The sequence below is a fragment of the Dermacentor andersoni genome, chromosome 5, assembly GCF_023375885.2.
Source record: "Dermacentor andersoni chromosome 5, qqDerAnde1_hic_scaffold, whole genome shotgun sequence".
NCBI classification, from domain to species: Eukaryota; Metazoa; Arthropoda; class Arachnida; order Ixodida; family Ixodidae; genus Dermacentor; species Dermacentor andersoni.
In genome coordinates this window covers 105,545,186-105,570,515 of record NC_092818.1, presented here as the reverse complement: position 1 = coordinate 105,570,515, position 25,330 = coordinate 105,545,186, and the positions used below count along the sequence as shown (strand labels likewise).

General features: G+C 47.6%; 1 protein-coding gene across 1 annotated transcript in view; it reads left to right on the top strand.

Annotated features, from left to right (window-relative positions):
• Nucleotides 1-17,245: 17,245 nt before the first annotated feature.
• The window catches only part of LOC126532033 (cell surface glycoprotein MUC18-like), a 73,654-nt gene continuing 65,569 nt past the window's right edge, over nt 17,246-25,330 (top strand). The window contains exon 1 of the mRNA XM_050179732.3: nt 17,246-17,258. Within this exon, the coding sequence (XP_050035689.1) occupies nt 17,246-17,258 (13 nt within the window). The remainder of the gene's footprint in view (nt 17,259-25,330) is intronic.

Sequence of the window (25,330 nt, the reverse complement as noted above, 5' to 3'; positions counted from 1 at the left end):
AGTATCTGCATTGCTGGCTAACACGCTCATAGACCCTAAACACTAATTTCAAGCTCGCCCACTACGCTCGAAAGTCAGCTTGCCTCGCGAACAGATTGCGCTGCGAGAAAGACACGGCCAGGAGAAGGAGGAGGAAATAGCTATATTGCGTGTCCTGCGAGTTGGTGGGGAGCGCCAAAGGCCCCGCCTAGGTGAGAGCCAGGAGTGCGTGTGTCCTGGCGGCACCGTTGGCCCGCTGGACGGCCCACAGTTGATTCTCGAGGGCGGGGCTGAGTTGCATGGCCTCCAAGCGTGTCCGAAGGCTGTTGCTAGAGGCCACGTTCTCGTTGTTGTTACTTAGCCCTCGACATTCCCGTTATATATGCTCCAGAGTGGCTCTGGATTCACATTTGTTGCATCTGTCCGTTTGGTATATATCCGGATATATGAAGTGCGAGGGCGCAGGATTCGGACACGTCTTAGTATCCGGATCCTGGGAATATGCGGGAATATGCGTCGCGGTAATATGCCCCTCTGTAACCTATAGTGTTTTTTGATGTCGTTATATCTAGTCGCGCTGTCCTCTCTTTTCCACCCATCAACCTCGCCGTCACGTCCGGAGGGCGCCGGGGCGTCACTTGCGACCGCGGCTCGGTCCGTAAGACCTCGAGCCGCGCCGTGTGTCGTCTCGTTGTTGCCGTCCTCCGCGAAGGCGTGAGCGTGTGTCCATGTCAAGTATATCTTCCTTTTCCACTCTTGACCTACTGCAAGAATAATGCGTTGTGCCTCCGGGGAGATTCGGCCGTCGGCAAAGTTTCTCATTGTCGTCTGAGAGTCGCTGACTATCACGGTTGCGTTAGTCTGAGCTACTGCGAGCGCTATGGCTACTTCTTCCGCTGTCTCGCTACTTGTGGTGCGTATCGTCGCGCACGTCTTACCGTGTTCCTCGCTATCGAGTACGGCGTATTGGGCGAAAAATCTTATCACACTTCTCAGAGGCCGAGAGCCGCAGCGACAGCTTCAGAAGCGCGGTTGGCATGGCAACACTGACGTTTGGGGTACCAGTCCCAGTGCTCCTTTGCGGAAAACAGCACGTGACTTTCGCCACACTTTCTCCAACACGTCCGTGCGAGCCGGGCCCTCTCCTAAGCTTTCCGTTATCCATGGCTGATGGCCATCGACGCTAGAGTTTTCCGTTGGACTTACTAGAGGAAACCCTGGAATTGTTCAGCTATCATGAGAATGATGGCTACTACATAGGTTTGCGTAAAATCTCGTGCTTTTCGCTTCAGAAGTTTTTTTTTTGTGTTATTATCGGCCCAAATTTCAAATCAATCGTATATTTTTGACCACATAAAGGCAATAACTTGTTGCCGACTACTGAGAATTCATTGTCAACAAAAAACAATTAGGGCGTTAAAGATGAAGTTAGTCAGGTAGTGAATCAGGATTACGCAAAACACATGAAACGTCCTTTTGTCCACCTTTGCTACTTGGAGGTGTGCACTTTATGCATGAAAACTTCCTCACCAGCTTTCAATTTCACAGAATATCCATCGCGAAATTTTTGTATATGCCACATAGCAATTAAAGCGCAATTTTGATTTCCAGAATAGCGTACACGCTTGCGGTCTGATGCAGCATATGAGATGAGAAATGATGAAGGAATAAAACAAGAAGTGGGCGAATTTTTGGTTCTCCTAAAAGAGTACGAATAATAAATATTGAATATTGTGATGATTATCCAATCGTAAAACAAAGATGCAGATTATATATATATATATATATATATATATATATATATATATATATATATATATATATATATATATATATAATATGCATCTTCGTTTTACGATTTATAATATATAGATTGGTTTCAGGAAGTTTCTGAAAAAGCATGATCAGCTTTCGCAAAATATAAAAGAGTATGATTTCTGAGAATGGACCATAAGCTTCGACAAAAGAAAACAGCTGCTGAAAGCCAAAAGGACTTCTTGGGCAAGTTGGTGCTCAGATTTCCTAGGGATACTTCATTGTGGTGCCATTTGTGTAGCAGATATAGGTAAAATGGCCTGTTGCAAGAAAAACATCACATGTCTGAGTGCAAAAGATAAAGATACTAAATAGACCTGCCAGTAAGACTAAATGACAACCTGCAAAATAATATTACGGGCTGTCACGTAGGCTTCCATCCCAAGACCCAAAACAAAGCTTGCATTTCCCATTTTATTATTCCATTGCTGATAAAATACTGTCGTGTAACTATCGATTACTTGCAGTACTTCCGAGGATTTACGAACTAGACTGTAACATTTGGTGGTTGCAAAATGTTTGGTTAGTTCGGTATATTCGAAAATGCCAACTACTTCCTTTTCGAATACGAATACGAATAGTTTGTGTGTAGTACTCGATTTGTTAATCAAAACTTTGAATAATCGGACACTTCTAAAACAAACACGAGGCTTGCATTTTTATCGCTTATCCAATAGCGATTCCGGCAAAATCTATACGTATATGACTTGCATACATTGCAATAATGACATTGCATAAGTGTTACGGCCGGAAAAGCTGGCTAATTTACCGGCGCGTTAATCGGAGGGTCTTATAATCTTCGTACAAGTGGTAATTACACGAGGCAGCTGAGCAACGTGTCTCCTACCTCGTTTATTTTGTGCACATTACAAGTTCTTCCAGCAGGTTCTAGCTACTTCTAGCTATATATTTTTTATTCTACCCTCCCGATAACAGAATACAGGCTAAGGGCATAGTCGCTTTTATAATCAGTTTTTATTAGATTGGTGCACTAAGAGTGTGAGAAGCGCAGTCTTTATTTAATGGTATGGTTAGGTGATCAAAACAAAGTCTCCATTTAGGTACATAAAATAACCCTCTCCTTCTTAATGTTCTTGTAAAAACCGCCATTGTTTTCTTAAACGCAGAATTGCATATGCAAAACTGTATGGTGTGTTGTTACCGTTAATGTAGCATCATATAATCTCATGTTGGCAGCGATTTAGAAAGGTGTTTTCGCTGTCTGTGATGAGACGGCTGTCTAAATCAACGCAGTCCCAATCCCCTAAAAATATGACGGCCAAGATTAGAATAAAACCACTCTCGTATGGATTCACATAGATCTGACTTATTATCCTGTATGAAAAATTTACGGAGCCCACTTCAGTGTTAACTTACGTCAGTTTCAGAGAGATGATGACGTAAAAGGTTTTTAACGTATAAGGGCTCCCAGGAGTCTCAATAAAATTACCTAGGATTCAATTCTATTGGTGAATCAACGATTTACGACCTAGGGATGCACAAGGCGAGTCTCCGTCGTCAGCGAGGCTTACAGAAAATCCTGAACGCTGCTGCCTTTGTTCAGAGGCAGCACAATTTTCAAGATGGAGGAATGTCGTACACTAGAGGGGAGAGGCGCGCTTTATTTGGCTTAGGCTTTGTCGGCAAAAGTCAATTCTAAATACGTTATACTCTTTGAAGTGGAAAAGAGAACAAAATAGTTGAATAGAAGAATTATGATATTTGAATGTGATGATAATACCACTGAAGCCGTCAATTGTTAAAAAAGCAGCACATATCCTCAGGAAGCATTACCTGACCACCTTAAAATGATTATACAAAACGGTGACCGAAAGCACGGACGCGCTGGAGAACGATTCCGGGGCTGAGGTTGTAGGGCAGCGAAAACTTTCATTGAACGAAATTGATTTAAATTAACTCTGAGCTTTTACGTGCCAAAACCCCAATATGATTATGAGGCATGCCGCAGGGGGGAAGGGGGGGAGGAGGAGTTCAGGATTAATATTGACCACCTGTTGATCTTGAACGTGCACCCAATGCCCGGTACACAGGCGTGTTTACATTTCTATCCCTTCGGAATGTAGGCGCCATTGGGCTTAGCAGTGCAACGCCAGAATCACTACGGTACCACGCAGGTAAAATGAAATTGATAAAACAATATTTCCCAAGAGAAAGTATATGATGAGAGGAAGTTTAGGTACTTATGCGAAAGGGCCTGAGATAAAATAGGATAAGTTGTCACGGCTTTAGTGCAATTTCATTCATGCAAATTTCCAAGTCAAGAAGTTTATGCCAAAACAAAGTGACAATGCTACAATTTTTACAAAGGTTGTTTCAAGCTCTTACCAGACAGCACCGAATCTCCGTAATCAGGCCCGGTCGCTGCCGTGAAATGCCCTGATGCAGTATGGGCGCCTTCTGCTTTTGTATGTTCGGCAGTCCTGTCGATATGATAATGTCTAACGTTGCGTTTATCCCGCTTTATGCATTACTCTTAGCTTTATGTCGCGCTCACTATGAACTTTCTCTTTCTCTCTATCTCTACTTTTTGTCCCTGTTCCTCTGGCGCACTGCGAGGGCTTGCAGGAGCAAGGCACTACCAAGCCCGAACACACAGCCACACCGCTCGTCGTGTCCACTTCGTCTTACGTCCCGTCTGAGGTCGCCATTATTCACCTCTTTAAACACAGCAACCTTTTCTTTTTCTGCGAATATACTTCTTTCGTCGAGCATTCTTTTTAAGTTTACCATGGCATGCTTTCTATGGTGCCTTCTTTTTCTTTTATTCCAGTCCACGCTCTACTTATTTTGTCTTGCGACATGCCGAGGCTGCCATGTGGTGTCAAATTTCGCATGACAAAGTATCGTGTACCCTTCATCCTCGAGCAGATTCCTACACGCCTTATTTGTGATGTTCATTCATGTAGAAGGCCCGACATGCTTTCAAACACGGCAAGGAGCCATGTGCGCTTTAGCAAGCTTTTCAGCAACTTAGGTTTGGCATGGGGTGTACTGTATATATTGCTCTCAAGGCCTGAAACGATGGCCTGAAGAGATGGCCTGAAAAGATGAACATTCGCAAAGAGAAAAACCAAACAGAAAAAAGAAAGAAAAACTATGGGGGCTCTTAAACCATTATGGTGTGCAAATACGAGGGCATTACCTGTCGCCGAATGTGTCACCGAGTTGTGTCACCGAGTTTAGCGCTGCTGCGTTGAACGTGCATCCTGATTGAAGTCGCCCACGACGAGCATGGACGTGCCGCAGTTTAGAGCCGAAGGCTCATTCCTGTACACGAGCGCTGCCTCCTCCGTTTGAGACAGATTTGGCGCCACGTATACGCACACAACCCCCAGTCCCGTATCTACGAACAGTACAGCGCACCTATCTCCGTCTGCACCGAAGCAGTCTCCGAGCTGGATGGGTGGAAGTTGAAGTCCTGGCTTGGCGTATACGGAGCAGCCGGCGGCCACATTGTCGGGTCACTGAGCGGCGTGCAGGAACGATAATCCCGAGATCTCTCTTTTGTAATCCGGGCTCATCCATGCCTCTGTGAGACAAAGTATGTCACCTCTGTTGACGTTCACATCGTGCGACACGTCGTCCATGTGTTTCGGTAGAGAATGCACTTTGAGGCATGCGACGAGGCATGCTGCCCGATCCGCTATGCGCTTGGACTGTGCCGTGCAGCATCTAGTGAATCCCCCGCAAGGTAGAGCCCAAGCACGTGCACAGCCTCGAAGATATTCACCACTGTCGCCTGTTGGAATGGTGGCGCAGTGGTTAGCGCAGTCGGCTACGGAGCGGTTTCCAGTAGCGGTGGGGCAGGGGCTTGAATCCTCACCGTGTCGACCGCTTTAACTAGATAAATATGTCGTAATTGGTTTGCCGTTCTTCTGTAAGTTTTTTTTTTCTGTCACGGCTGTCTCACGACGGCGGGGCCACACAATGAGCCAAGTAATTCTCTCGCAATAAAAATACAAGTGCAGCAGCAGCGGGACTTTTTTATGAGACTCTCACGTAGCTCGCTTATCTTATATCACCCGCGCCAAATTCTATATGATGCATAGCCTGTTTGCGTGTGAACGTTTGCCATTTTCAGCATTCATGTTGTGTTTTATGGAGTGCGCGCAAGCCCATGTGCGTATAAGGCGCATATAATTCACACATGAACTAACATAATAAGACCAAAAGCATGAAAGTAACATAAATCACGAGGAAAGTTCGAAATAGACATTAGAATGAAAGTAATATTTTGCGCCTGCAAACAGAGACTCTAAAGCAGAGTGCCGAAAAAAGAACAATGTGTGGAACTCAGTTTGTTACGCGCATCATCTTACCTACAAAACAAGTGCAGCCAAAGACATCTCCGTTTGTAAGCCACGATGCTGTTGAATACGAAGAACAAACATAGTCTTTAAAAACTGTATTTATGTTTCACCGAAATGGATTCTTCTTCACTGACAAGAATAAAGAAAAAAAATGCAGAAGGACCATACAGGTTTTGTTGCATGCAATATGAGATATCGGAAAAAAATTTGCTGAGGAGAAACGTATTGCCTTGCAAATGCCACCACCCTCGGAGAAGCTCAAGCCCATACTGCCATCTTCATACCACCGCAGTGGCCTCTGAAACTCCCGGATTCATATTACGGCCACTGTCAAATTTAATGTTGCTCTGACCTAGGCTTTTAGAGTATTCTGCTACGTGGTGCGCACGTACTAAATCCAAACAATTCGAGGCGGCAGCACACAAGCCATGTCAGCAACAGTTTATCATCTTAGGACAAGAGGCAGAGTTTTCAACACCGGACGACCTGCGTGACATTTACTTCAGAAGGATAATTCCATGCGCCAAGTTCGCCGTGTTTACCTTCAGCCACGTGCGGTGTTGGATCGATGCACGCCGTGGGTGGCAGCGAAACTTCAACAAGTAACACGACAAGTGCCTCTTTAAGCTACGCCCAGTACAGCGATTGCCTTTCTTACGAAAGATAAAAATATGCTCTTTTGCTTCACATGTACATGATCTGTAGCCTAATTTAAATAAGTCGCTAACTTTAAATACTAATCATCTGCTGGGAAGTTTATAGCATGAAGGAATTCCACGCTATGACAAACACAATCTGTCTATGATTAAAGGAAGAGAAAAGCGTATGCACAGAAATTACGAGCATTGCACTATCTGCCACAGGCAATTAAAAAAATTGGAAGTGTTCGCTGGATAGGATAGGAATAAACTTTATTTGTCCAACGGTTGTTGATGTTGGTGCCCGGGGCTAGGCTGCCAGGGGTCCATCGCCCGAGGAAGATCTTTCGAGATCCTCGGCAACGGCCCTGGCCCGCTGCACGGCCCACTCCTGGTCTTCGGGTGCCTCGCTGAGGAGGGCGGCTTGCCATCTCTCAGCGAGGCGCCCCGCTTCAGAGGGTTCTGCTGTTGTATTCCCCCTTCCTCTTTGTCCTTGTTTCACGTGGCGTTGGCATTCCCAAAGCACATGGGCCATATGGGCCCGTTCGTGCTCGCACCACGGGCAGCCGGGCGACGGGTGCAGCGCGGGCCACAGGCGGTGCAGGTGGTAGGGGTTTGTAAACGTGCCCGTCTGCAACCGTCTCAGGTCGACCGACGGGGACCTGTCTAGACGCCCGTGGGGCTGTGGATATTTTCTTCGTTGTTTTCTATAGTGACCAAGCACCTCTCTGTACGTTGCCGGAAACTCCTTGACATCGCAGTCGGTGTCCGCGTGATCCCCAGCTCCGTCCGCCGCGATTTGTGTTGTATTGGTAACGACAGCGGCCGCGTCAGACGGGGTGGCAGCCGCCGTCGCCGTCACTCCTCCGCTGGGGTCCCGCACAACAACGGCAGCGGCTGCCCTCTGGGTGACCGCGTCACGGCGGGTAAGCTGCCTTGCGACGAGGTGGGCGCGCTCGTTGTGGTTGGGTGGAGTGACGTTGCTTCTTCGGCCGTTAGCAATGTTGGTGTCATTATTGTAGTGGCTGTTGTTGCTGTTACTGCCAAGCTCCCCGACGTGCGCGGGGAACCACTTGAGGGACTTGTTTGTAATGGTGCCGGATCCGAAGTCCCCGGCCCGGGCGTTGAGCATGCGCGCCACATCCGCGGACATCCAACCTTTGATGTAATTCCGAATCGCTGATTTGGAGTCGCTGATAATCAGGTTATCCTCCGCACCTCCGGGGAGTACCGCGAGGGCTATGGCCATCTCTTCCGCTGCTTCGGCCGACGGCAGCCTCGCTGATGCCGTGACTCGGATCGTTCCCTTTGTATCTACGACTGCCATGGAGAAGGCGGGCGCCGCCGCCGTCGGCCGGCCGTGTCGATGTTGCCGTTGTTGCTGCTGCCGTTTTTGTCGTAGTAGAAGTAGTGGTGGTGGTGCTGGTAACTGCGGCTCGCCTCGCACATTTCCTTGTAGCGGTGGTGGTGGTCGACGTTCCTCGTCGCCATCAGAGTCACCGACTGGCCGCGGGTACCTGGCTGCATCGACGAAGAGGACGCCTTCTTGTCTTCCATGCTTCTCGAGGATTGCTACCGCCCTGCGTATACGTCTTTGCACGTCATGCACCGGGTGCATATTTTTCGGCATGTTTTCCGTCTGTATGGCGTCCCTGACTTCCGGTAGCAGTGATTCTTTCAGTCCACGCGCCTCGTGATATCGAATCCCGAGTAAGTCCAGGATTCGTCTTCCCGTTACGGTGCTCGACAGCCTCTCCAGCTGCGCGATTCTCTGCGCCTCGGCGATCTCCTCGAGCGTATTGTGTACGCCCAACTCGAGGAGCCTGTGGGTAGGCGTGTACTGGGGTACTCCCAGGGCGGTCTTGAACGCCCTGCGGATCGCCACGTTCAGCTTGTCGGTTTCGTTCCTGTTCCAGTCGGCGTATGCGGCGACGTACGCTATGTGGCTCAGCGCGTACGCCTGTATCAGCCTCGTAACGTTGTGTTCCTTCCTTCCTTTCCTCCTGTTCGCGACCCGCCGCACGAGGTGTGTGGCGGCGGCCACCTTCTTCTGCAGTCGGGCAACCAGCTCGCGGTTGGCACCGTTCTCTTCCAGCCACAGGCCGAGCACTCGCAACTTGGACACCGCCTGTATTCGGGTCCCCGCCCTCGTCGTGACGCGGACGCCCAAACGACGAGCGTCTAGCACGGCCTGCGGAAGGGGTCCTTTCTTGCGCGGCCTGTGGAGCAGGATCTCCGACTTGTCGGGTGAGCAGACGAGTGCCGTGTCTTCGAGGTGCCGCTCCACCTCCCGGACGGCCCGCTGCAGTCGGTCTTGCATTTCGCCGACGCTCGTGTTCTCCGTGGTCCACACCGTCGCATCATCTGCGTATATCGTATGATTGACGCCCTCTATCGCGTCAAGACGCTCCGGCAGGCCGATCATGACGAGGTTGAAAAGCATGGGGGAGAGTACGGAGCCCTGCGGCGTTCCCGCACCACCCATTCGGACCGTTCGTGGTGGGGCCCCGTCGATCTTGACTGTCGCCTCGCGCCCATTCAGGAAGCTGCTGACATATCGGTGGAACCTCACCCCGAGATCGAGTCGGCTGATCTTGTCCAGTATGGCCATGTGCTTCACAGTGTCGAAGGCGCTCTTGAGGTCTAGCCCGAGTAGGGCGCGCACGTGCGTGCTCGGAGCATTCACGACCTGTTCCTTGATCTGCAGCATGGCGTCCTGCGTTGAAAGGCCCTTCCGGAAACCGATGATGTGGGTGCCGAAGGCGTCCTGCTTCTCGAGCAGCGTCGTCACCCTGTTAAGGCAGGCATGCTTCATCACTTTCCCGACGCGGTTTGCCCGGCTTTGGTATCTGTATAACGTCCGCGGTCTTCCACTCTTGCGGAATTCGGCCCTCCTTCCAGCACGCGTTGATGTACTCGCAGAGCTTCTCGATGGCGTCGTCGTTCAGGTTCCTCAGGATTTTGTTGGTGATCCTGTCAGGACCGGGCGCCGAGTTTGGTCTTCAGTAGCTGGAGGACCGTTCTAATTTCCTGCACGGAAAAGTCCGCGTCCAGCTCCTCTTTGGGAGCCCCGCAGTACTCTGGGTGACTCTGCCCTTCCGGGCGTGCGAGGTGCGTCTGCCCGATCTCGTCCGTGAAGGCCTCTGGGTCGTCCTTGTACTTGTGTCGCAGCTTGGCTATCTCTGTACGGGTCGCCGTTCTGGTGCTTGCCAGGTCGAGCAGGTGCCTGAGAATCTTCCAGGTGCGTCCAACGCTCATGTTCCCGTTCATCGTGTCGCACAGCTCTTGCCATTCTTGCTCGCACAGGCGGGTGCAATGCGTCTCGATCTCCCGGTTGATTTCGGCGATCTTCTTGCGTAGCTTCCTGTTGAGTTTTTGCCTACTCGCTCTCCGTTGCATGGATTTCTTGGCCGCAACAAGATGTGCCAGCCGGCTGTCCACTCTGGACGGTTGGGGAGCGCCGTCGCACACGGCTCCGCGGGATCTGTCTGCCTCTTCTTTGGGTGGCTCTTGTCGCTAGTCCGTCCATTCGATCTCATCGGTGGCTTTCTCTACGTCCGCGAGTAGTACTCTGCACCATTCGCTGATGTCTTCGATCGGGCCCTCCTTCTTGTCTTGCTCTCTATTTTTCCGGAATCTGTCCCAGTCTACGATTCTCGCCTTTCGGCAGACGCCCTCCTCGCTTTCATCCTCTCCCACGGTCACACACAGCATCCTGTGGTCACTCCCCAGGTCCTCGAAGGAGTTCGACCAAGTGACCACGCCCGCGCCTGACCAGACGGAGAGGTCGGGGGACGTGTCGCGGCACACTCCCTGTCCGATCCTGGTGTGCGAAGCAGGTTCGTTGAGTACAGTCAGGCCGAGCTCGTCCATCAGTCCGGCTAGCCTCTTCCCTTTCGGCGAGTCGGCTCCGTATCCCCATTGCGTGTGCGGCGCATTGAAGTCTCCGCATATCAGCAAGGGACTGGAGGCGGCTTTGGCCATCGCTTCGCGAAAGAGGGCGTCGAAAGTGTGAGTGCGGTATCTTTGCGAGGGGGAGCTATATACGTTGAGCCCGAAAAGGCCGGTTTTCCTACTTCCAATGCTCGGCACGACTTCGATCAGTACATGGTCTATGTCCGACTCTTCGTGGAGCACGAGTTCGTGTTCGATGAAGGCCGTCCCGCGCTTAACCAGGGTGCACACCCTGACTTCCCTCCCCATGGATTCGTAGGGGGGACCGCACGTCACATAACCCGGAAGCTGGGCCCGGTCGAAGGGTTCTTGCAAGGCAATCACGACAGGAAGTTTGTTATTGGCAAGCGTTTTCATGTATTGTACCATCGTTGCTTTCCTGTTTTTGAAGCCCCTGCAATTCCACTGCCAGACTATGCGTCTGTTGTCGGACTTGCGGGACACAGCCATGATTGTTATGCAGAGGTGTTGGGGGGACACAACTGTCCGTGCGTCCCTCCTGCCCTGGTGCGGGTGGTGTTGGCGTTGTTGTCGCTGGCGAGGATGGCCGGTGCGTTTACCACTTGTGGCGATGGTAACACGACCCTTCCAGGCAGGTGGTGGTGATGTTGCTGTTGCTGCAGATACATCGTCCCGTGTTCCAAATCTTCGATTCGCTTATTCATGGCCGCGAGTTGGGTGTTGACCGCTGCGTACTGCGCGTTCCGTCCCGCGTCGGATTCATTCAGCCTTGTCAGGAGTATGTCAAACATTCGCTCCGTCTTGTCCGTCAGTTTGTTCACCATCTCTTCGATCGCGTCTATCTGTCTGGCTCCTGACCTGGGTCTCTTCAGTGCTTGTGCGTGGTCCAAAGCGTCTTCCGTAGGTGGCGTATCGCTCGTGCCCTTGCGCTTGGAGCCCGCTGCCGCTGGCGCTTCTTCCTCGCCACAACACATTTTCATCTGGCCTACTTCGCCTCCTGTCGCGGTCGCATCGCCTCGCTCGGCGGCCTCGTGGGAGGTGAAGGAGGGGATCCTCTCATGAGGGGATTCTCTCATGCCCTTCAAGATTTCGTTGAGCGTCTGTTGTAGCTCGTCGATTTTCCTTGCGGATTGTTCGTTCTGCTTTCTGGCCCTGCCCAGCTCTTCTCGAAGTTCCTTATTTTCTCGCTCCATTTTCTCCATCCTCGACGCCAGGAGGGAGTCGGGGGCTTTCTTCGTGCTGCCAGAAAAGGGGGTGCTCTTTACAGAGTATCCATTTCTTTCCGCGACTATGTCGGACCAGGTGACCTTGCGCGACCCTGTCTGTATCTCGCCATGTGTGGCCCGCACGCCGTCTGGCATGGGGCGGTTTCGGTTGCGGCTTCCCCTCCGACTCCGGCTTCAACTTCTGTTCTTAGGTCTGTTACGACTTCGGCTACGTCTTCTTATCGGCGAGAGGGATCCGGATCTCGAGCGACTTTGGCCTTTTCCCTGCGCCATACTGTACCCCGATGGTGATAGGGTCCGCTGAGGGGTCTTTCCTTCTTCCAGTGTGTGTTCCCTTTCTTCTCTGCTTCTTGCCCGCCACCTTCTCTCCTTCACTATGTGTGACAACTTATATTTTGCCTTGCACATTCGGTCGGCCGTGGGATGCGCCTCGCCGCAGATCCGGCACTTGGGCGTGCACTCGTGTTCGATGCTCGGGTTCTTCGATCCGCAGGCCGGGCATAGTTTGATCTCCGGTTTAGGGCATACGTCGGGTCGATGGCCGAGCCTGCCGCACTCTTTGCAAAAGTCAATCTGTTTCCGATACAATGATACTCTTATCATGATGCTATTGAAGTAAGCCCATGTGGGGACTCTGTTTCCCTCATACAGCAATATCACGGTGGTCGTACTGCCGAGCCGCTTGGCGTATGTTAAAGAGGGGTTTCTCGAGTTCACCAGAGCATGCATGAGCTGGTCTTGCGTGTACTTCAGGGGAATGTTGCGGATAATCCTTTTTGCCATTTGTTCGGGCGCCGAAACGTACGCGTTGTTCTCGTGCCTCTTTCCGATGATCGTCAAAACCTTGATCTTAGCGATTTTCGTCGCAGTTGTCTCGTCCGGTGTGCTTATCACCAGGATGTTTTGCATGGGATTGGGACAGATCGTGATCATCTCGTCGTCGCCCACTACCGCTTCTTTGCGTATCGCCTCGTCGAGACTCGTTCCGCACGTGTTCCTTATATTCAGACCGTCTTTCGGTCGAACAATTATCTTGATATCATCCCTGGGTAGTCTGGGCATCCTACTTGCTCGTAGAACTTTGTTCACTATGCTTCGGCCGCCTCGGGGCATCGGGCTTCGCGAGCGGGTGTCGTCCTTTCCCGCCATCTGGGTAGCGTTCGTGCGGTGCCTTCTTCTGTGTGTAACTTCGATCCAACCGTCCGCAACGCCTTCAGCGTCTTCTCCCACGGAAACGCGTTTTGCGTGGTTGGGTCCGTTGTCCGGGGTCTCCCCAGTTCCTGCCTCGTCTATCTCCATCTCGGTGGTGTTTCGTTCAATCCCCGAGTCCAACGCAGGATGCGCCAGGCCCAACCATCGTTAGGCCTGGCCGCGCTCACACGGGACTCGTGCGATTTTCGTGCCGTAAAAAGTCGCAAATTTCACGCTCACCCAAAAAGTTGGTATCCCTGGGTTCGTGATGACTTGATCTTTCAGATGATATGCCGCTTTCGGGTGTAGCGCTCAAAAAAACTGCAGAAACACTCATAAATCGATGGAGCCGAGAAGCTTTCGCTCCCACTGGCGACTTCTTCTTCCTTGTGTCGTGTTCGCTGAAACACCCGGTATATATACGCACACATCAGTCCAAGGATCGAAGCATATGCGCGACCAAAAGCTAATCATCTCTTTGTAGCCAGATAATCTCTCTTTATACAGTAGTAGATTAGAAAGAAGACTAGGTGGTGCGACGAAATTAGGAAATTTGCGAGTGCTAGTTGGAATCGGTTGGCGCAGGACAGGGGTAATTAGAATTGGCCTTCGTCCGGCAGTGGACATAAATATGATGATGATGATGATGAATAAAAGGTTTGATTATAAATCTGCAAAAAGTTGCCAAGTTTTCTTTTGCGCATGTGCCGCAATTATTTTATATGATATATGTTCTTCCGTTTCTATTTTCTATATTTCAAATAAACTTTGTAGCGAGCTCAGCACTATTGTCTTCTATTTCTGTCCGTATTCAACCATGCCGCGGAGTATTACTTCTACGATCAATATAAACCAACTTGAGCATATCACCATTTCTGCTTTAGTAAAGTCTGTTACCTCGTCTGGGCGTCGTCTAGTATACCGTGATTGTGACAGTATTAGGCCAAATTCAGATAAATTAAGTTCCTTCACTACTATGTATTAAAAGCTTATGGGCCACATCGTAGCACATATACATACAGATCAAAAGCTATAGGAATTTGGGCCCAAAATTTTGATTATTTATCCACATACAAAGGCGCTCACCCGTACACCACGTGCTGCCCTAAAGTATGTGATAAATGGTCTTGAAGTTGCTCTTAGTGTACGTCTCACGCAGCACCTATGTTTAATACAGAAAGAAAAAGTGGCGTAGCACAGCTGTTTTTGAGCGCGTGATTTCATTTATTGTTCCTTCATGGCTCCATGTACATTATTACCCGAAGTCATTGTACCATAATATCCATGGTAAACGCTACTCATACCAATAATTGATGCTTAATACATATAACAAAGGATGCATTTCCTATATTTTTAATGGCTTAAGTGAACTTTGTTATACTATTACAATAGCACCGACACAATGTGACCATGAAAGCGGCATTCGTAATCTGATTACGCCCCAGTAAACTGTTGGTAATGTTGTTTTAGCTGAGTTGGTAACTTTACTAACGAGGCAGTGAGTATCGTCTAAAACGATTACTAACGTATAGTTAGTATTTACAACTATTTTTAACTAAAAATGTGAATTATTCATTTTAGACTATTTCTCGCTTCAGCAGGTAGTAAATATTACGAACTATAAATGGTTTAATAAGAAGGTAGCATTTTTTTGTTCAAGATAACCTGTAAGTCCTTAGTTAGGCAATATATTGACTGTTTCTGAGGCACTGTCGAACAACGCCTAATGTTTTCCTGTTTTAATATTATAAGCTTGTAACTTTAGTTGATGAAGTTAGCGCTCTATGCGGTGCCATAATCAGTTCTGACTTCTAGCCTAAACGCTAACGAGTGTACAAAAACTTCGTTACAGATTAATACTATGTCTTTGGTTTCGGCGTTTCAGTTCAAAAAATAAAATAAAACATAAGCAGTGATTATATAGTGGTCATAACATTTTTCTAAATTTATGCTGTGGCTCTGCAAGAACACTTCCAGATTTTTTTCGTTTCTTGGTCATCACATTGCATTGGTTACACATGTATAATTCTGCATATGTTTTGCATTCGCAGTTGCCTTTTTGGGGCCACAACCTTATGTTACTCTTTGCGTCACCGTGCAAAATCCTATTTATTGTAGCATAGCCTACTGTTATATGCAAAAATAAAAAAAGAAGCACAGACCATCTGTGAGTATAATTTTTGCTTTTCAAACAGTAAAGTAGCAGCTGTGAAAAGCACAGTTTTATTTATGAAAGCTTCCTCACTAAAATTCTGTAGCGGAATGCTTGATATGCTACATGCGATTTCTCCGGAAACATCATGGCGACAAGTGAAGTCGCCGAGAAGAAGGAAACTTGCTTTGGAAATAAATTTTCCAACGGAAAAATACTCGTTAGAAAAAACAGCAAGCGCTAAAAACTGCTTTGGACTACTCTGGAAAACACAGCACGTCGGAAGAGTCTGGCGCGCCTTGGCAAAACAGTACGTCGCGTCAAACAGCTCGATCTACAGACCAAAGGTCACTTTGGAAGAACAACGAATAAAAAGAAAAGAAAAGAAAACAGAAAAAGAATCTGTGGAAACAAAGACAAGCGATGTGTTGGGAGGCAAAGCCTGAGGGGAAAGCGGGCGCCTAACAGAGAGAACCTTTTGTCGCACTAACTGAGGCTTCCAATGTGCTGGTGTCCCATAAACGTACGACTTGGGTGTAGCGCCGGAAGGAACAATGTGTAATGCGGTGCTCTCAGGCTCAAAGCACAGAGAGAGAGAGGAGGGGGGGGGGGAGAGAAAGAGAGAGGAAGTGAAAGAGAGAGAGGAAACAACTCTCTTAAGTAGTTATTGTCGAGTAGAGAACGCGAAGTCCTGTCAGTGACATCGCGTGAGGAAAAACGAGAAAGCAAACGCTGGCAAGGCTAGGATCCCCTACGACACCCTTTTCATTGTGTGCTGAGGCGGAGTGCTTGATGTGCCTGCTGTTGATGTCTACTGCAACGCTGCTTTCATGCTCATGTTTTCATAGTAGTAAGGAAGAAAACGCCACACAGTGCTCGCAGCGACTTTGAGTGCACTGTGCTTTCGTGCACAGCCGTTGACCACTTCCACGGACACGGCTTCGCGAGTTCTGCTTTATTGACAATAAGGTGTCCTTGTCTAAACGAAGTGTAATCAAGGACGTCTTGTTTACTCGTGCTCGGTCATTGTAGGAAAGCAGGGAGGAACTTCGTACTTGGAGACTTTAGTTATACAGACACTGGAAACAAATTAGGAGCGTATTTTAACGTTGCTGCTAAGAATGTGGCTGAAACGGGCATTGCCATTGAGCGATGATAAAAAAAAAAAGGTGAGGAGGCATTTGAAATAAAATCTAGATGAACTAAGAATACATAATTAATGCATTAGGAAGCCTTGTTCTCCTATACAACTAATCAACCCACTATTTGTTGCTATAAGCGAGTAGAGTACTTTATATTCTAATTCTTTGAAGGCGTAAGAAAAAGTGTTCAGCAAAAATCTGAATAGAGATCAGCAATACACGGCACTAAACAGACGCGACACGAGTGTTCAGGTCGTGTCTTTTTAGGCTATGTCTATATTTATATTGTGCCATATTATTTCCTTTTTAAGACAAATCAATTATCCTTCTGAAACCAAGAATTGCTGCCCTACTGGTGCGTATTTGTGGCTGTTGTTTACATGAAAGCAACCAGAAGAAAGAAAAGTTATTAAGGGGTCCTGAATTGTTCCGCATTCCTCTTGTGCGGTGTAAACATAAAGACCTGGATGGACAGGACGTAGAGGAGGACGTGTGGGTGTAAAACCTCAAACCTGAAGTCGTAGAGCAAGCTTGTGTGCTGTTGTTGTCCGCAAGAATGCGCTCCAAATGACAACTTGAGGTTAAGCAAAAGTTAAAGCATTAGTATCTCTGAATAAAAGACTGTAACTTGTTATATAATACCAGCTGCAGGTCTCAAACTGAAGTTTATTGTTTTTTGGTCCAGTTGCGACCCTTAGGAGTAAAACCACGTCGTTTTGTTTCCTACTGTCGGAGAGCGCTCGTGCCAAAGACATGCACGTATCTCAATTCGTTCGGTGCATCTGAAATTTCTAGAATTCGAACAAATGACCGGTAAAAGTAGAATGAAGAGGTCAACGGCGTTCATAAACTCAAGATGGAGTTTGAAGGTATGTAGGAACAATCCAGGCAGCCGTGTCTTTTTGTTCCTGCTTTCCTGAACTAGGTAAAAAAAATTGTCATCTTTTTTCCCCTTTAATAAAAACACATGCACACGGGAGTTCGTGAGCTTGGAAAATTCCACCACTCAGCTCAGAATAGGGTTCACATCTATGCAGTCCAGATTGTACGCTTTTACTACTGATGAAATGTTCCATATCCGTAATATACGCTTGCTTCAGATGTGCCAGGCGTGCAGTTTCTTGTGAGATGAGCTTAAACTGAAAAAATTAACACGTTTCTTTTTTTACACAAATTTCTGTTGGGATGGGAGCCACATGGATAGCAACCAGCTGGGTCCACTGGTCACTTTATTACAGTGGTCGGGTGGAGGTAGTCTCGGCCCATTGCATCGTACTTCGGACGAAGTCTCATTTGACTAACTTGTCCTGCAAACTGACCGTAGTTCTGACCTCAGGCATTTGCCACGGTGCATGCCGCCATCACTGATTATTAGCTGCAATCATGTATCGATGGCTATAGCAACCTTCTTCTGAGCACATAGTCAGAAGTTTATTTCTCAGCTATGAAGATTTCTTTTCTGATGGGGCGGAAAACAGGAGTGGAAGTGTGCCCATGTTTTGCATGCAGTATAAACATCATGTACTGATCATTATTGAAAAGTCCTGCGCTGCGGCTTCTATAATAGTCCAGACGTTGCTACCCGGAACGTTAGGTACAGTCAATACATCCCTTCATTAACCTCCTCCCACTGTTGCGTTGAAAGCAGCCGCATAATTGCCTGAGCTATGCTGATACGTGTGTCCCGCATGACGACCAATACTTTCTGTACAATAACCTTCCATGAAATGCAGAAAGTAGGTATTCGGTTTCCTTACCTAATTTTTCTTATTTCCAGCTTCTGGTCAAATTGGCACTGTTGGGCTAGTTCGTTAGTCATGATGCAATATGGCAGCGCACTTCGACACAACGACGTTACACCGAATGAAGAAGCACAGCGCGTTTTGTTAATTCTATATTGCGTCGTTGTTTCGAAGTGTACACTGTCGCATTCCATCTATTTTTTTTTGTTCATCTTGCTATCGCCGTCAGTCAGTTTATGCTCGCTACAAGGCGAACCTCTTTCCTAGTTATGAGCAATATTGTTTACATTCCTACCCTAGACCTGTAAAGTTGACTTACCCTATCCAGGAAACACAGTTGTAAGACATCGACCGTAGGAAAATGGTGGCATTGGGTAAGACGTAAATAGTATTATACATCATCGTAAGGAGCCTCAATTTTTTAGGCTACTGCGGAAGGAAGGCCTCTCCAAGCTGTCTCGAATTGTTCCTATCTTCATTCAGCTTATTAAATTCTACGCATGGAAATTTTGCAATCTGATTACACCACAGTATTTATTGCCCTCTTGGATTACGTTAACTTTTACTTGGCTTCCAACCTCGTACCTTAATGAACCATCGGTTATTTGCGCTACGCATTACATAAGCCACACAAAATCGTCATTCCTCGTCTTAGGAACATTCAAGCAACGAGCTAATTCTGGGGGCTCTACGATTAGAAAAAGATCATCTATTTAGGTTTTCTGACTGCTGTTTTGAAGATGTCCTTCAGTGAAATAAATAAATCAGGTGAAATATAAACACCTCAGGCTAACTGAAAGCTTTGACATGTGCTATTATTGAAAATGAGGATTTACATATCATTTGTTCCGTGCATGCATACCCGTAAATATGTCGTATCAAAAAGACGGCGTCGCGAAAATTGCGGTGAAACTCCTGGGTAAGAGCCGTGAAGCCGCCGCTGCCATTATGACGCGACCTTCCCGCCTGCCTTACTTCGTTAGACCATAGTCACAGAAAAATCACTCCACTCACGACATCAAACGCATTGCAATAAGGAGGTGGGTGGGTGGTGTACAAATAATGCTTCCAGGGAATGTGATGCAGGATTTAATTGATAAAGACTCCAGAAACACGGTTGTTGCAAATACGTAGAGGACTAGGAGGTTTCTGGTGACGTGCGCAAACGACTAGTGTGCCGTTTGAAAAGTTCCTTGCGAACCTATCGCTGGGTTATCGTGACCGCGGCGGCTGCGTGGCTGTTCTCTAATCTAACAGACCAACCAATCACACCGGAGGAAGGGATCCACATCGGCACTGTGTTTCTTGCACCACCACCAGACGCTGATCGCCTTCGCGCATCCCGCGTCGGTGGCATTGCACTAGCCTCTCAACACTGCCTCAACAAAGCCTGCGGACATTCAATAAACACAAATTCGTGCTTCGACTCTTTGTGCACTAACACAAAGCTTCGCTGTATATGGACTCCAACTCGTTGGATCTGCTGCATTTTGTGCCTTTCGGTTTCCGGTGCATTGCATACAGCGTCGAAGTTTCTTGTGATTTCCCGAGAACAATGTATCTATCACGGGGCCATTGAGCAGCACCACAGGCATGCAAAATGTTTGTCAAATTCCTGCAGCTGCGCAGAAGTTCGACTAACGCCCGTACATCTTTTTGTTCATGCGAACGTAAACACGCATCTCAGAAATTGGTCCAAAGTGTCCTGGCAGTCTACGCAAGAACGTAACTAAATAGTTAGTATAGTCAAGAGAAATTCGCTCTCTGAAGCTCAAAGCTAGCTGCTGGAGACAGTAAAGAGCAAAATATTCTTTAATTCAATTGGCGAGGGTGTACTCGTAAGCTTATCCCAAGTCATCCCCAGCCATTCGTTCATTCCTTTCTTAATCCTGTAAAGCGTGCACCGCCGTCAGCGTTAAAATAGTGCAGAAAAACTACTGGTAGTACTAAGGAAAGTAAGCGGGAGACAGCTGCTAAATGGCGTAGAAACATGCAGTGGAGTAAAAAATATAAACATAAATTGCTCGTTTTGTTAACTATTTTTGTCAGTTACTGTTCTGTCTACCATTTCACGTTTTTGTACACACAAGGACAAATCACTGTCCGTAACAGGTCCGGAAAGGTCTGGAAGGAAACCTAATAAACACCCATTCCTGCACTGTTATCACGTCCTGCGCCTGCTGTGGAATCCTTCTTAGTGAAAAAATGCGAAGCAAACGAAAGTGTCAGACTTTTGACCGTGGCGTGGTACTAAGAGATACTCAGGGTATGTCAGATTTATTTCACACAACAGCAGACAGCAAAAGAACCGCTCCAGAGAATGTCGACACAACCGGCTTGTGTGATGCGGTTAAAAATGCGATCACAGCGAGTGCCTTAAAAGCCCCGAGGAACAAAGCGCGAGGGAAAGGATCGGTGCCCTCAGGACAACGCAAAGGACCACGATCGTTCTTATCGGAGCCAATGCGGCCTCGACGTTCACCGCGCCCGTACGTGTACTCTACACCCTCTCCCCTCCCCTCCCCCCGAAAGCCGCAGACGGAAAAAAAAAGTCGGTGGTCTTGGATAAAAAGTGAGGGACAAGAAAACCACATGTAGAGCGAAAGCACTCGGTTTCATTGGGCCCGCAGGGGAAAAATCGACAGACACGGAATGGTTGTAAAATCTATATAAATGTACAAAGAAATGAGAGATCCACGACGAGGCAGAAAAAAGTCGGCTCATCTATTTCGACATGCTTTTTAACCTTTTTTTTTTTCTACCGTGGTACAAGAAAGAGTAACTGTAAAAAATAATAAAAGCCAGAAAGTATAAACATTGCCGCGCGCACCAGAATAGATGTGAGGAGTGGGTGTGCGCGCGCAGGACGTTAGGTGATCGGAAGATGGCCGATGCACGCGAGCATGAGAGAGCGAAAAGAAGAAGGAATACTGACATTTTCATTTTTTGAATTTCTTCTGGTCTGCACTTCGCCTGCCAAAAGATGAAAGCACGCGTGATAAGAACGCTATTTTCCGCCGGCGACCCAATTTTTTCTGCGTGCCCCTCTCTTGCATTTTCTATGGAACCCGACCTCGCGCTTTCTTGATCTTCGGTGGTCGATGAACTCCCATTCTCGTCAGTTTCTGCTCTCTCTTTTCTGTTGCGTTCGGGCTCATAGAGAATTACTTGCAATTTCTATCCAAGTAGAGAATGCGTAGCGGGTTAATTACCTACGACTTTTATAAACTTGTGCCACTATCCAGCACTTGTGGAAACTAATTCTAGAGGGTGTAGAACAGATCTCATAAAGATAAATATATCTGGTTATTGCAGTACTTGGCACCTTATCAGTAAGAACTTCTGAATTACAATATCATAAAGTTTGGGAACGTAACAGAGTGAAGCGATCAGTGAGACGTTCGCAAAGAGGAAGGAAACTTATTGAGAAAACACAGAGTGGTTGGCTTGAGGTAATAGTCCTCTATCGGGCTACTATCCTCAGAGAGAGATAGAGATAGAGAGAGGAATACAGGAAGGCAGGGATGCTAACTAGTCAAGAGTCTGGTTGGCTAGCCTACGCTGAGGGAAGGGAGAAGGGGAAGTGAGAGAAGGGAGACAGGAGGTATAGAGACAAGCACGGACAGTACTTGAGTTAGAGCAGCTTGCGCAAACCAGACGTTCTGAGAAAGCACAAAAGTGCCTTCACTGCCTTCCGAGCCGATTATCGGTGGGCACGGTGCTCTAGTACTATCTGTTCACTCAAAGGACGATCATCTAATTTCCTCAATGTGTTGGAGAAATATTGTCCTTGTGGTTGAAATTGGGGAAATGACACAGCACGGGGTCAATGTTCTCCTCGCATCCACAAACATCCCATGTAGGACTATCAGCCTTTCCAATTAGTGCTGAGTAGGCATCCGTGAAGGCAACTCCAAGCCACAACCGCCACAGAAAAGACGCTTCACGTCGGTGCAGTCCGGCCGGAGGTCTGAGTGGCAGTGAAGGGTTTAGTCAGTGCATATGTATGTGAGGTATTCCACTCTGCTAAGGAGATCGTGCGTGCTAGAATGCGAAGTTGTTTCGCAGCGTCGGTCCTTGAGAGTCATCAGAGGGAAACGGTGGAAAAGAGGACTATGGAGAGGTATTGTGAGGATAGACAGTAGGATGCAATATATAAATGCTTGTGTCCAAAGGGCCCGTTCGCAGCCTTGAATCTCGGTCTTTGTTGAAAGAGAGCCTTGATGACTCGCTTCGTTCATTGGTTAAAAGTTAAGTTTATTTAGAGGAAAGACGAAAGCTACCTTACCCGGTATTCGTGTGTTCATGAACTGGGCACAACAGGGATAAACAGCGGCTGAGCGAGAGATGTCTTTAGAGCCAATGTTAAGAAACAGGGTTTCACCAGAAACAAGTACTTAACGAAGGCCCTTGCTGAAACGTTGGCTTCGACGACATCTCCTCTTAGAGCACTGCTGATTATTTAAGTCTCCATCGTCTTGTGAACCTTAGTATTGTCTGCATATAGCTGGTGCTTGGGAAAAAATTCAAACATTACCGTGCGCGGCAATGTGTAGAAGAGAGACCCAAACTCACAATGCCTTTCAGTTGCAGTTTCATGCTGACAGATTTTAGCTTTTTTTTTAGCATGTCATAAAGGAAATGGCTTGTAAACAAGACTTTTGCATTTTTCAGCACCTTAAAACACTTACATGGCTGCTTGCTTCTACTCAGCTCCCCCAAATGTACATTATAAACATCTGATTTCTGATTGCTATAAACTACAGTTAAGTGACTGCAGCGCACACATTGATAAATTAACGCGACGGCGTTAAGGAGCTCGCGTCGCAGAAAAGCTGGTGTCGTCAGCGTCGGTGGCGTTGGCCGTGAGCGAATAATCCAGCAGGGCAATTCATAAATAAAAACAACTTGCAAGATGGGCTGGGTGGGAATCGAACCAGGGTCTCCGGAGGGTGAGACGGAGACGCTACCACTCAGCCATGAGTTCGATGGTTCAAAGCGCGACAAATCGCCTGTAGTGAATGCGGTGTTGCCTTAGAAATGTGCAGTAGAAAGTTATACTGCGGTGTATATCGGTAATTATTAGCATGTAAATTACAGAAGTCGCCGTTAAACGAGTAGCGAAGTACGTTTTCGCTACATTTCTTCTGCGCTTGGCGCACACGCAGAGTCATCTTGCGGCAAACACAGAAGACCCCTCCTCGCAATGTACGGCGCTGCCCCAACAGGTGGCGCGCCACTCGCCCACTTCTCCACTTCGTCTCGTTTGAGCGCATTGGGGCCGTGTGGGGACCGCTGCGAGGATGCTCCAAAGTTGTGCTGTGGACTTAGAAGTGTTGTATATGAAACCTATGTCTTTGTGGGACTCAATAGCATGCCTAGCGAAAGAGTGGGCAGTGCGAACGGGGTGCGATAACGCTATCGCGTTCCACTCTTGAAGGCGAAGCTTAAGCGTCCTCCAATTTTTTAGAGCGTCGTTAAAAAATATTAGTCAGAAGAAGAAACATCGACCTGAAACACTCGGATGCACACAACTGTTCAACTATTGTTATTGCTGTTATCAGGGAAACAACGTTGGAGCTGTAATGCTTGTACACACCATTTCCCCCAACCCCTTTTCTTTATTGAACTACAGAAACATGTTCTCTGTATAGATACGCGTAATAGAGTAGAGTATACGAAGTTACTAAGTTGTGCTCAGGCAAAGCGCTGAAAAACAAAGTCTCTGTCCTTGTGCAGAACTTGGGGAGCTATAATGTAAAGCTAGTCCAACTCTTTTTATTCCACTTCTGTTATTAGGCCTCCATGATTGATAAACTTTCCGGCCATGCCCTTTCAAGTCTGTCACGTGAGGCCGCAAATATTGCGAAAACGACCCATCTCATATGACGAGCACAGACTGATATGCATGATTAGCCTGACCAATGAAATACGTTCTTTCAGAGTTTACGCCTTTTGCGGCATTAGCCTTCTCCATACCTGTCTAAATATTTCGGGGTACTGACTTCACCTGTCTGTCTCTCGACGTCATAAAAGTACAACACCTCGCCACGTCAAAGTGACGTGTACGCTGTAAAGGTGCATTATGACGACGAACAATGGTGATTTTGTTTACGCAATAGCCAGCGATCGCCCCTTTCTAAAAGGAATAGAATATGGATAACCGCCGATCGCTCTGGCACCGGTTACTCGGCGTTGACGGCAAGAATGCGGTTCTTTTCGTATTGCTTTGCATGACAGTACAAAGTTGTGGATCCCTTTCGACATGTATACGACACTGTTCTGCCAACTCTACTTTGCTGAGGACCCCGTTTAGGCGGCATTTTTAGCTCCCGTTACGAACCAATCACAGACGCTGGGACCACTGCACTCACCGAGTTACCTTGTTTCACTGCGTTGACTCAGCCCCGCCGACACTTTCCACTTCTGCGTGCTTCTCGCCTCTTCTCAGTCAATTAGATAAGAATAACCTGTCGAGGTAAGTCGTGCTATTTGACTTGAAAGCAAACAAAAGTGACCTAGAAACAAAGAAAGTGTTAGGTTGAGCTCTTGAAATAATGTAAATTTGACATCAGGACAATTCAATAAAATCGAAATGGAGTAGTTTTACGCCATATGGCCCTTTATACAGTTCTTTGTATAACGTATTAGGCACTCTTGAACGTAAAGGGGAGGATAAAATGTGAATGACGGGAATACCGAGACAAAGAAACCTAAGTATGTCTTCGTTCCAGCCTTGTGGAAAAAGGCGCGAGCACGTGAAAAATAGCCTCGTCTCCCCCATGTTGCGCGATGCCACGTCGACATACGAAAACAAAGGAAAACAACTACGCTGTTACTTTATTTGCCAGCACCGCCATCGCGAACGTTATTCTTTCTAGTTGCACAGCCCCACTATAACTGTCACTAATTTGGAAGCAATTGCAAGGTGCGAGGGATGAGCTTGGCTCGCAGCATGATCACTTTATCAGATTCCTTCCACTTTTCTCCGCTCGCTTTCAGTATCAATGCGGGAAAAAGAAAACGTGCAAGAAGGGGTGCAGGTACTAGAAAGAATGGCACCACTTTCTCGCTTTCCTTTCTTTTTGAAGCTTCTCGCTGCGTGACGCAACGTTCAGACGATGAGGCTCTTGGCTACGCGTTGCTTGCATATTTTCTAATAGACGACGAGAGTACATTAAAGCCGCCTCTCATGCTCT